The 13,893-nt window shown below is 33.1% G+C and overlaps 1 protein-coding gene across 1 annotated transcript; it reads right to left on the bottom strand.

Annotated features, from left to right (window-relative positions):
- Positions 1 to 11,716: 11,716 nt before the first annotated feature.
- LOC112025143 (tropinone reductase homolog At5g06060) lies at positions 11,717 to 13,610 on the bottom strand. Its single transcript, XM_024057806.2, has 5 exons — positions 13,414 to 13,610; positions 12,916 to 13,123; positions 12,450 to 12,666; positions 12,250 to 12,356; positions 11,717 to 12,105 (listed from the first exon to the last, which is right to left on the bottom strand). The coding sequence occupies exons 1-5, from the start codon at positions 13,488 to 13,490 to the stop codon at positions 11,923 to 11,925; spliced, it is 792 nt and encodes a 263-aa protein (XP_023913574.1). The 5' UTR covers positions 13,491 to 13,610; the 3' UTR covers positions 11,717 to 11,922.
- Between the last annotated feature and the right edge of the window lie 283 nt (positions 13,611 to 13,893).

The following is a 13,893-nucleotide window of genomic DNA, read 5'->3' as shown; positions in this document are numbered from 1 at the left end:
TGGTATCTACAATATTTTCACAATAAATTTTTAATGATTAGTTGTTAATTACTAGTTGTAATTGATAGACAAAAATGTAATTTCAGTAGTGAGCTCTGATTATAACTAGTAGCAAATTGCTACATAAATCTTTTTGTGAAATTATTGTGAAAATATTATAAGCGTGGCATTACTCAAATTTAAAGTGCTAATTATTATTGGTTGTATATTATAATTACTAGCATGTAACCCATGCAAACGCATGGATATATTTAAAATTAAATACAATTTTTATTATAAAAATATAAATAATTAGTCAAATTATTAAAAAAATAGCATGTAACACATGCATATGTATAGATACATTTAAAATTAAACACAATTTTTATCATAAAAATATAAATTATTTTTTAACAAATAAATATAATTAATCACATTTTAAAATTCTTACAAAAATTTAATACTGCTTATGATAAATTTTTTTTCTAATTTTTAATAAGATAGAATGTGTGGTGGTCTTTGTTGTTTGGTGATTTCTATTGAGTATATGGCATTGGTTTAAAAAAAAAATTATTTTATAGTTCATTAATATTAGATTCTTAGTATCTTGCACTCATTAACTCACTTGACACAAAGATTAAAAAACTTAAGTGGACACATGGCAAAAACTTAAGTGGATAATTATTGTGTGGTCTCCACATAAATTTAAACAAATGGCACAAAATTGAATTCTAATTAAATTTTCTCTAAGCTTTGCCTATATATATATATATAGAGAGAGAGAGAGAGAGAGAGAGAGAGAGAGAGAGAGAGAGAGAGAGAGAGAGAGAGAGAGAGTATGTAACCCATGTTTATGCATGAGAATGAAAAATTAAAGTGGTGCTATTGATGTTAGCTTTAGAGATATTAAAATGATTTTTCCTTGTAATTTTTATGGTATTAGTTACGCCAAGTTTCATATTACATTGCTATTATATATGTAATTTTGAAAATCACTATTGAATACTACATATACAATATCAATTCACAACCATTGTACTTGAAATTCTACTAATTATAACACAAAATATTAAGAATAGATTGGTCCAATAGTATCTCCTAAATTAAATAGGGATGGGTGCATGAGATCGTTCAGCTCAATTACAATTTTTAGATTCAAGATCTTTATATTCAAAATATTTGAATAGAAACAGTATAAAAAAAATGCTCATTAATTTATGATATATATATATATATATATATAGACTAGATTGTAATTTCATGCATATACATAGATATACTTAAAAGATATACATTGAGATGTATCGTATAATTCTTAAATATACAATCGATAGTCATTTTTATATATATTTGTAACTCTTTAAAAGTCTTGTAAGAATATTATTAGGTAGAAAATGTAAATTGTCCATTTAATATTTTTTATGTTAATTAATTCTAACTATTTGGTTTTTGTGCGTAATAACTCACTTGGATGGATATTTATGATGTAGTCTCACATTTAACTCTAAAATTAAGAAATAAAATTCTCTTTAAAAATAAATAATTTAGGTCACATGACGCAAAAATTGGACTTCAATTGTATAATCTAATTAGATTTTCTCTAAGTTTTACCTATTAATATATACTAGCATGTAACCCATGCAAACACATGGATGCATTTAAAGTTATACATAATTTATATTATAAAAATATAAATAATTAGTCTAAATTATTATATAAAAATAAATATGTAACACATGCATACATATAGATACATTTAAAATCAAACACAATTTTTATAATAAAAATATAAATAATGAGTTAAATTATTTTTTTTAAAGGAAACGTAATTAGTTACATATTAAAATTCTTACCTAAATTTAATACTATTTATGATCATTTTTTTTTCTAACTTTTAATAAAATAGAATGTTTAGTGATCTTTGTTGTGTGGTGAGTATATGTGATTGTTATTTTATTTTATTTTATAGTTCATTAATATTATATTCTTAGTATTTTGCACTCATTAACTCACTTGGTATAAAGATTTAAAAACTTAAGCAAACACATGACACAAACTTAAGTGAATAATTATAATATGGTTCCCTCATAAATTTAGACACATGGTGTAAAATTGGATTCTAATGGAACTTTTTCTAAGTTTTACCTATTAATATATACTAGTGTATAATCTGTGCATATGCACGGTACAATTAAAAAAAATTATAATTACACACATATATGGATTCAAATTATACTCTCTCTCTCTCTCTCTCTCTTATTTTTTTATTTTAATTTCTTTTGGATATACATATGAGTTTACTTTTTTTTTTTTTAATAATTTTTTTTATTGAGTTTTTGATGATTTATTTATATTAGACACTTTGTCTTTTGCACCACATTAACTCACCAAAAAAAAGAAAAAAAAGAAAAAAAGAAGAAGAAAAGAAACCTTAAGTAAGACACATGGCACAAAATTATACAACAATTAGAATCCAATTTAAAACCTAATTGGATTTTCTTTCAGATTTACCTATTAATATATATATATATATATATGTAGATATTAACTCACTTGACACAAAGATTATTTTTACTTATATATATATATATATATGAAATGGTGAAAATTTATAATTGAAAACATAATTCAAGTGTCTTGGGTTACTTGAAATTATGTACCAAACAACCCCTAGTTTTTGGGGTAAGCACAAACAGAATCTTCTAATTTTTATGTAATACTACGAAAAAATGCACAATTTTTGCTACAGTTCTTCACATGGCTGATTGTGATCGGTAGAAAAAAAGTTGTAAATCCATGTGAAAGTGATATGCAATCAGTTACAGTATGCCACGTAAAAGAGTCATTGTAAAAGTTGTGAGTTTGTTTGTTGTACTAAAAGAACTTTTTTTAAAAACAAAAACAAACCTTTTTAAGGTCAAAATGAAACATTTTGAATCATTAACATTGTGTGTTGGTTGGGGTGATTTTAGAGAGGATGGAAAACATAGGGAGGAAAAGTGGGTGGAAAGCAGTGTTTTCCACTGTTTAGCAAAAAAAGGAAAACACTGAGGATGGAAAACCCGAGAGAAAGTTTTCTCTCCCGGGCTCACAAATCTCATCCTTCCAAATTGGGAGGAAAATTGTGGGGAAAAAAGTGGACTTATGGCATTTTTACATAAAATTAAATTAAATTAAAGGGTGGGCTTTGGTTTATGGTTTGGGTTATGATATGGGTATAATTTAAGGCTTGGGTTTACCGCTTGATTGACCCACTTAATTTTTAATTACGTTATACATATTAATTATACACATAACAAATTATAGAAGACAATTGATAAACAAATTAAACAACTAAATTATGTTAGACTAAACAATAATGAAACAATACATTATAAAAGACAAACAAATTAAATTATGTTAGGTTAATGTTTCAAAAAAAAAATCATGTTAGGCTGAACAATAATTAATAATTTTATAATTAATGAAACAATAATATAACAAATTATTTTTTATAAAAGACAAAAAAATTAATAAAACAAAAATAATTAATAATTTTATTAATATTTCAATGAACTTATAGTTTATTATTTATTCTTTTGCTAAAATTATGGACAAATATTTGATAAGAAAACTATGGTGTAGGCAATTGTAAACTTTATATATTTGCGTGTTTTTTTATTGTTGTTGTTGTCAATATACAAAATTTTCTTTTAATTAGATTATGTAATTTATGTTTATTGAGGAATACCCTGAAAAAAATTTCTGGAGTCGCCACTGAGCATGTAACCCATGCAAACGCATGGATGCATTTAAAATTATACATAATTTATATTATAAAAATATAAATAATTAGTCTAAATTATTATATTAAAAAAAATATGTAACACATGCATACATATAGATACATTTAAAATCAAACCCAATTTTTATAATAAAAATATAAATAATGAGTTAAATTATTTTTTTAAAAGGAAACGTAATTAGTTACATATTAAAATTCTTACCTAAATTTAATACTATTTATGATCATTTTTTTTCTAATTTTTAATAAAATAGAATGTTTAGTGATCTTTGTTGTGTGGTGAGTATATGTGATTGTTATTTTATTTTATTTTATAGTTCATTAATATTATATTCTTAGTATTTTGCACTCATTAACTCACTTGGTATAAAGATTTAAAAACTTAAGCAAACACATGACACAAACTTAAGTGAATAATTATAATATGGTTCCCTCATAAATTTAGACACATGGCGTAAAATTGGATTCTAATGGAACTTTTTCTAAGTTTTACCTATTAATATATACTAGTGTATAATCTGTGCATATGCACGGTACAATTAAAAAAAATTATAATTACACACATATATGGATTCAAATTATACTCTCTCTCTCTCTCTCTCTTTTATTTTTTTATTTTAATTTCTTTTGGATATACATATGAGTTTACTTTTTTTTTTTTATAATTTTTTTATTGAGTTTTTGATGATTTATTTATATTAGACACTTTGTCTTTTGCACCACATTAACTCACCAAAAAAAAGAAAAAAAAAAAAGAAACCTTAAGTAGGACACATGGCACAAAATTATACAACAATTAGAATCCAATTTAAAACCTAATTTGATTTTCTCTCAGATTTACCTATTAATATATATATATATATATATATGTCGATATTAACTCACTTGGCACAAAGATTATTTTTACTTATATATATATATATATATATATAGATGAAATGGTGAAAATTTATAATTGAAAACATAATTCAAGTGTCTTGGGTTACTTGAAATTATGTACCAAACAGCCACTAGTTTTTGGGATGAGCACAAACAGAATCTTCTAATTTTTATGTAATACTACGAACAAATGCACAATTTTTGCCACAATTCTTCACATGGCTGATTGTGATCGGTAGAAAAAAAGTTGTAAATCCATGTGAAAGTGATATGCAATCAATTACAGTATGCCACGTAAAAGAGTCATTGTAAAAGTTGTGAGTTTGTTTGTTGTACTAAAAGAACTTTTTTTAAAAACAAAAACAAACCTTTTTAAGGTCAAAATGAAACATTTTGAACCATTAACATTGTGTGTTGGTTGGGGTGATTTTAGAGAGGATGGAAAACATAGGGAGGAAAAGTGGGTGGAAAGCAGTGTTTTCCACTGTTTAGCAAAAAAAGGAAAACACTGAGGATGGAAAACCCGAGAGAAAGTTTTCTCTCCCGGGCTCACAAATCTCATCCTTCCAAATTGGGAGGAAAATTGTGGGGAAAAAAGTGGACTTATGGCATTTTTACACAAATGCCCCATGGAATCAAGTTAAAAAAAAAAAAAATTTAAGAGAGAGCACTGGAGAATGAGAGCTACGCCTGCTAGAGCTGGAAGCCTAGAACGTTCTTGAATGAAGGAGACAAAGCAAATAAAAGAAGGGGGATAGAGATAAGGCCAACGTGTGGAGGAGAAAAACAAGAAAAAAGAAGAAGAAGAAGAAGAAGAAGAAGAAAAACCTATGGATAAAATGAAGGCTGAGAAAAGACAAATAATATAAAGAATAAAAACTCTTGAGAAATATCATTACAATATTTTCACAATAAATGTTACGTAACAAATTGTTATTAGTTAATATTGGTAAGTAAAAAAATAATTCAGTGGTGGGTTCAAATTAGAACTAGTAACAACTTTCCACATAAATTATGTTGTGAAAATATTGCGAAAAATGTTGTGGACGTAACACTTTTCATTAAAAAACATAATTGTTGGTAAATTTTATATTATTTAGTAAGTACAAATAAATCTATTTATTACCTATTATGTAACAAGGGTATAATAGTCAATTTATATAAACTAAATTTTCTATCCTTTCACTTTTCGTTTCAACTAAACAAAAGAGTTTTCTACCCTCTCACTTTTCCATCCCTCCATCCAAACACACACGAGAGAAAACTAAATATTTTCTATCATTCCACTTTTCTATACTTTAAGAACGAAAAATAAACTTCAACTGAATAAATAATTAGCTTTATGCATGTTGAGTTTTAATACTTTTTTAAAATTCCATTGCATAATAATTTTTTTATTCAAAATAAGTTTAACCGTGATGTGAATGAAGTTTTGAAAGTTTCTACAGTTAAAAATATGGATACAATGTCTATTAAGAAAAAAGAAAAAAGAAATGGATACAATGTAAAGAATGAAGTTTGATATATTTAAGATTTATTTTAATTTGACTATATTACCCCATATATATTGTGGGGACTAAGAATTCGGCGACCCCAGTCCATTTTTGTAATGGGCCCAAAACCCATGCCAAGAAGGAAGGAACGTTTGAGGACGAACCAGGAAAGCCCATATTGCCGAGAGACATCGCTGAGGACAATCCTGTCCTCGGCCAGTAAGATCATGGAAGGGAAGATTGGCACACCATCAAAAGCAGCCTCCCAGAGCATTCCGAAAAGAAGGACGAGTACAAGGGGTCAGTCATGGGAGCATGGTGGAGGAGCAGTTCAAGGAGAAACTGTCACCTCCACATTAAGTGCCCCAAACTAACGTCCTAACCGCATTAAGGAGGAAATGACCTCTAAACGGTGCTATCTCGATTACCACGACTCACAGAACACCAGAAAGGATGTCTGATGGGATAAGAACTCAAATATAGGCTTAGATGATTAACAAGTAGAGAGCTACGATCAGAGAAAGAGGACTATATAATAGGAGAAACCCACTATAAAGGAGGGGGGACACGATGGCAATCTGAAGAACTCCTGCAACCATGGCCATTCAATATTCACAAGAACAGAGCTCCTCGGATGGTGCCGAGGACGAACTTTCTTTGATAAACTCAGCTTATTTCTATTTGATCATCATGTAAATCCATTCTAGTCGTTACTCACGTATTAAAGCCTAGCTCTTTGGCCCACTTTCTACAAATTCATTGTACCGGGTCCACTGGACCTAAATTCCATTCGTTTTTGGGCTTAGTCCGAAAATTGAGACCCTACAATTGGCGCTGTCTGTGGGAAGAGCTTGTGTGATAGTTAGTGCAACGAGTAGCTAAGATAGGATTAGGCCCTCATGACCTAGAGCCCCTGTGGAAGGCCATTATGGTGGCCAATTACTATGCGAATAAGACACTACACGAGACACACACAGATGTTGTCCTAACTCAGCTTTTTCTTAGGCCCATACTTTGAAGTGGCCCTCATGAAGTCGATGGTCGAGTTTGCTGGACCTCCATTGGAAAAAGTGACGGCAACATAGAGCGATTCAAGGAAGCTCCGCGGCGGGGCTGGTTCTGGAAGGAATATATTGATATCTTCTAATCTGCTGAAGTGTTTGACAGAACCAAGGTCTTATGTGGCTCCTCGGCCCAAAAACCTATGGGGAAACCAATAACTCTTGGTAATTATCTACGTATTAGACAGAATCAAGGTCTTGCATGGTTCTCAAACTCAAATCTATGGGGAAACCACAACTTTTGACAATTATCTAAGTATTGGATAGAACCAAGGTCTTGCGTGACTTCTCGGACCACAAACCTATGGGGAAACTAATAACTTTTAGCAACTATCTAAGGGTTGAATGGAATTAGGGCGTTGCATGGACCCTTGGACCATAGCCCTTGAGGAGATCAACTACCCCAAACATCTGCCTAGGCGATGAGCAGAATCTAAAAAGGGTCCGGCTCCTCGGATCGCCTGCCCTTTCCCCATTCAACAAAGACGTGAGCAAAGGTCTTGCGTGACTCCTCAGACCACAAACCTATGGGGAAACCAATAACTCTTGGTAATTATCTAAGTATTGGAGAGAACCAAGGTCTTGTATGGTTCTCAGACTCAAACTTGTGGAGAAACCAACAACTTTTGACAATTATCTAAGTATTGGACAGAACCAAGGTCTTACATGGCTCCTTGGACTACAAACCTTTGGAGAAACTAATAACTTTCAGCAACTACCTAAGGGTTGAATGGAATCAGGGCGTTGCACGGACCCTTAGACCATAGCCCTCGAGGAGATCAACTACCCCAAACATCTGCCTGAGCGATGAGTAGAATCTAAAAAGGGTCCAGCTCCTCGAATCGCCTGCCCTTTCCCCATTTAGCAAAGACGTGAGCAAAGGACTTGCGTGACTTCTCGGACCACAAACCTATGGGGAAACTAATAACTTTTGGTAATTATCTAAGTATTAGACAGAACTAAGGTCTTGCATGGTCCTTAGACTCAAACCTGTGGGAAAACTAACAACTTTTGACAATTATCTAAGTATTGGATAGAACCAAGGTCTTGTATGGCTCCTCGAACCACAAACCTATGGGGAAACCAATAACTTTTGGTAATTATCTAAGTATTAGACGTGAACTAAGGCCTTGCATGGTCCTCGGATTCAAACCTGTGGGAAAACTAACAACTTTTGGTAATTATCTAAGTATTGGATAGAATCAAGGTCTTGCATGGTCCTCGGACTTAAACCTGTGGGGAAACTAACAACTTTTGACAATTATCTAAGTACTGGACAGAATCAAGGTCTTGCATGGCTCCTCGGACCACAAACCTATGGGGAAACCAATAACTTTTGGTAATTATCTAAGTATTAGATGTGAACCAAGGCCTTGCATGGTCCTCGGACTCAAACCTGTAGGAAAACTAACAATTTTTATCAATTATCTAAGTGTCGGACACAATCAAGGTCTTGCATGATCCTTGGACTCAATATCCTTTCACGGTTACATAGTTTGTGGTATAGAACATGTGGTTATGTTCCTGATTATTCCTACATGGCTAACTTATTTAGAGCTAGTAGCCGAGTGTTGTAGTCGGCTTTGTTAAAGTCAAGGTGATGATTTTGTTACTACCAACGACATTAGTTCCAAGTCCCATTGAAGGGAAAAATGATAACTTACACATTAAATAATCACTGCAGAGAAAGAAAAAATTCGTAAAGTAAAAAGTACAACCCTTTTTTATTAAATAAAGGAAAGGTACATCATACACCAAATGGTAGGCAGATTTATTTTAAAGCTAACTATAAAAAGAGAGGCTGAGGCAGGCTTGTTTTAAGGCTACAAACAGCGATCGAGCCGGTACAAGTGGTATTGGCGATGAGAAAGGAGAAGAAGCGGAAGCGCCTGATGGCCCTGTCCCAAGACATTCCGTTGATTCTCTCCCAGTTTCATGATAATTAAGCATTAGAGATGGCAACGCTTGGGAATCAGCCGTTCAACACTCTTACAAACCTCTATCGGTAAGTAAATTGGACGTGAACCACTACCAGCTCGAAGGGTAGGCAAGGATGCATACTGGAGGAAAATGTTATATTTCTCACGAACCTTTCCCTTAACGCTTGCTTTGGTTCTTGGCTGAAGGAGGAGGGTCTTCTTTCTTGCTTGGTTGAAAGGTATAAACATCTTTGGCCTCTACTTCCTTTGCCTCAACTGCGTCGTCCAGGGTCTAGGCGGCATTCTTGGTTCCTGAAAGGGGCTTGGCTTCTTTGCCCTTACCTTAATCCAGGGCTGTCTCATTCCTTAGGCCTTGATCATGATCTTGGCAAGGTCCTTGGAAATGCCTAGAGGGCTAAGAACTTAAAGTTCCTGTTGAACTCAAGGATTTGTAAATGCGGAATAACGATTCCCCCAGAGCGCCTTATATAGGAGGCGAAATCCAGCGGAAATTAATTCGCACGGAACTCAAAGAGAGAGTCACAAGCGAAATAACTCCCACCCAATTTCTGAAGAAATCCTCAACCATTGGATCTGCATCGCTTCGCAAAGGCATTAATGAGGGCACGCTCTATATACCGAAGTGCCAGGAACGTACCTTGGGTAGGTGAAGAGACTTAGATGCTGACGGAAGGCAAAACTGGACAAGCCTTGACAAATAACCAAGGATATCAAAATCCTTTTCTTTGTCCGAGGATCCCGACATCAGGATTTTGAGGGGCTATTGTGGGGATTAAGAATTCGGCGACCCCCACCCATTTTTGTACTGAGCCTAAAGCCCACGTCGAGAAGGAAGGAATGTCCGAGGACGAACCAGGAAAGCCCATATTGCCGAGAGACATCACCGAGGACAATCCTATCCTTGGCCAGCAGGATCATGGAAGGGAAGAGCGGCATGCCATCAAAGGTAGCCTCCCAGAGCATTTCGAAAAGAAGGACGAGTACAAGGGGTTAGTCATAAAAGCATGGTAGAGGAGCAGTTCAAGGAGAAATTGTCACCTCCGCATTAAGTGCCCCCAATTAACGTCCTAGCCGCATTAATGAGGAAATGACCTCTAAACGATGCTATCTCGATTACCGCGACTCACAGAACACTAGAAAGGATATTTGATGGGACAGACACTCAAGTATAGGCTTAGATGATTAACAAGTGGAGAGCTACGATCAGAGAAAGAGGACTATATAATAGGAGAAACCTACCATAAAGAAGGGGGGCACGATGGCAATCTGAAGAACTCCCGCAACCATGACCATCCAATATTCACAAGAACAGAGCTTCTTGGATAGTGCCAAGGACGAACTTTCTTTGATAAACTCAGCTCATTTCTATTTGATCATCATGTAAATCCATTCTAGTCGTTACCCACGTACTAAAGCCTAGCTCTTTGGTTTACTCTCTACAAATTCATTGTACCGGGTCCACTGGGCCTAGATCCCATTTGTTTTTGGGCTTAGTCCGAAAATTGAGACTCTACATATATATATATTCAATTTTTTCTTTTAAAAATTTGTCAAAATAATTTTTTTTTCTTTCTTAATTTGTGTTTTTGAAAAATGGATAAAGGTCGAGACCAAAGACTCATATATTCCAATTATATAAACAAAATTACAAATAACAAAAAAAGTCATGGGTCCGGTTAACTTACAAAAGTGAAAGTGCTTCTTGTAAGAAACTCTCCATTTGAAATGGACCAATTTAATGGTTTAAATTAAATATTATAAACTTAAAATTGTGACTAATAATATGTCATCTAAAATTTAAAATAACATGATGTCATGTACACAGTTTGAGGCTTATATAAAAAAAAAAAAAAATATATATATATATATATAGCTTATCACAACAAGCCTAGAAAAATAAACTTCACTTATTCGGGTCCGAAAAACTTAGGTTCACTTAGGTTAAAAGAAATGGGTTTCGGCCATTCAAAAGTAAAGCTTGAAATTAGAATTACACGAATGCTCAAGGCCAAGTTGAGGCCATCCGCTAGGTGAAAAATGGGCCAGACAAATTCGAATTCCCAAGATTGGATTTGTTCTTCAAATACCCATCTCAGAGCCAATAGTAATCTTTTAGCTTTTAGTGTAAAAACTAAAAAGTAAAAACCAATGGTTTTTCATGTTACTTTCCCTACATTGCTTAACCATGATTATCATTCACTAATACCAACCATAGTTTTATTAGAGAACAAAATGGTAACCTAATTGAAGCACTTGACAAGAAGAAATTTAAGATTAAGAGTCCGTTTGGAAATCACTTATTTTGCTAAAACTGAAAACCGCTTATTTTGATGAAAGTATGTAGAAAAAAGTTAAAAACTGACTTTTGAAGCAATATAACCCACTTAACAATGAAATGAGACCCACTTTAAGAGCCAAAAAAAAAAGCAAAAAAAAAAAAAAAAAAAAGCAAAGTTTTTCTCAAATCCAAAACGCAACCTAAGTTCCCTCTCCCAAACCCAAATTGAATGGTCCAACCAGTAACAGGGTGCTACATGTTATGATCACAAAAATAACCACCCTTCAACATTAACAAAAACATGAAATAAATCAATTTCACTTGCCAAAAGACTCATATCTATGCACGCAATAGTATAATAGTTTATTGGTGATTACATGCATACATCATAATGTAACAAAAACAATTAGGGACACGCAAAAGAGATCAAACTGAAATTGCCTTATTATGCAATACTACAAAGTATGGAAACTGGCATTTGTTTGCGCTAATTCTGAACCATATATGCTTATGGGAACAAGAAGCCATTCACCGTCATACCTCCATCAACGCATATAGTCTGCCCGGTTATGTACGAGGCCGCTGGTAGGCATAGAAATGCTACCAAGGAAGACACCTCTTTGGGCTCTCCAACGCGTTCCATAGGTGTTTGAGAGATAACAGCATTGAAAAAGTTTTTATCATCCAAATACTACAATAAAAAGGAAAATAATAATTATGACATAATTTAATAAGCTAGTAATTAATTTCGATACATTGATAGGTTAAAATTTTACAGTTAAAAAGAAAAAAAAGAAAAAAAAAAAGCACACGGGTGTGATGAAAAGGTCATTACAGGTTGGCTTAAAGGGGTCTTGATGTACCAAGGTGCAACACAATTGGTCCTTATATTATCTTTTGCCCACTCGCATGCCAAATTTTTTGTCAGCTGATTCATTGCCCCTGCATACTTATAATGACCTTCAATATTGTAGCTCAGAGTAGTAATAGTAGTAATAATATAATCCAAAAAATGATGAGACAAGCCTAGGTTACCTTTACTTGCTCCATATATGGAGCCAGTACTGATTGATACGACCCCACAAACTGAAGACACAAAGACAATGCTTCCTGCTGACGTAGCTTTCAATAGAGGATGGGCAAGTTGGCTCAAGTGATAAGCTGATTCAAAATTTGTGGCCATGATAAATGAGAAATCTTGGGCCGTATACTCCAAGGTCGATTTTGTTTTGTTTGTCCCAACATTGTTAATCTATATCCATGCAATTATTGAACAACAGCACCAATTAGGAAATATATAAAAAATGCTAGTAAAAGCTAGTGTTATTAATAAATTGACATAATAAATAAATTTCTGGATGATTTGTTTTTTAAAAGCTTATTTGCATCACTATTTCAAAATAGTTATGCAAATACATACATAAAAATATGGGCTAAATTACAACCTTAATCAAAAGGGAGGGATTAACCAAAAAATAAGCATAACCGAGGGGTGACTTACAAGGATGTTCAGTTTCCCATTAAAGAGATTAGAGGCAGTGCTAATTAGATTCTCTCTTTCAGCTCTAGAGGATACATCGCACACTGAACCAGTGACTTGGAGACCTTTCTTTCTCCATTCACTTAAACACTCATTAAGGTCGACTTCGTTTCGAGAGCATGTATGCACAGTTGCTCCAAAACCTGCTAGTTCCTCCACAATAGCATGCCTAATCACAAAATAATAAAAGGGGATCAATTTTTTTAGCGAATCAACGCGTTGAGAACATTGCTTAAAAGCTTCTTTTGAATGAATATAGTATTATGAGGTGAGTCACTTAATATAATTGAACTGACGATGCATATCATACTATCATACATAAAGGAGAGCTACTAGCATGAAAGTAATTATGATTGAAAATATTAGCAAGAAAAAGTAGTAACAATAAGTTATTGATGAAGCTTTCTAGTTAAAAACAATAGCAACAAAGGGAACACAAAAGGGAAAGAAAGTAGGGACCCTATTCCCTTGCTTCCACCGGTAACAAGAGCGGTCATGCCTTGAAGAGACCATCTACTGTTATCGGGCTGAGCCATTCTGTAAGATTTGTAAACCTAGAGAGGAAAGCTTGAAAGCTAGAGAGAATGCTAGAGAGAAAGACTGAGAAACTTCTAGATCCTATCTCCAAGACCCCACAAACTGAAGACACAAAGACAATGCTTCCTGCTGACGAAGCTTTCAATAGATGATGGGCAAGTTGGCTCAAGTGATAAGCTGATTCAAAATTTGTGGCCATGATAAATGAGAAATCTTGGGCCGTATACTCCAAGGTCGGTTTTGTTTTGTTTGTCCAACCTTTTTTTTTTTTTTTTTTTTTTGAGAGAGAGAGTTTGTCCAACATTGTTAATCTATATCCATGCATTTATTTAACAACAGCACCAATTAGGAAATATATAAAAAAATGCTAGTTAAAGCTAGTGTTATTAATAAATTGACATA

The sequence above is a fragment of the Quercus suber genome, unplaced genomic scaffold (genome assembly GCF_002906115.3).
Source record: "Quercus suber isolate HL8 unplaced genomic scaffold, Cork oak 2.0 scaffold_28, whole genome shotgun sequence".
NCBI classification, from domain to species: domain Eukaryota; kingdom Viridiplantae; phylum Streptophyta; class Magnoliopsida; order Fagales; family Fagaceae; genus Quercus; species Quercus suber.
Note: the sequence above shows the minus strand (reverse complement) of the source record. Positions and strands in the feature narration are given on the sequence as shown.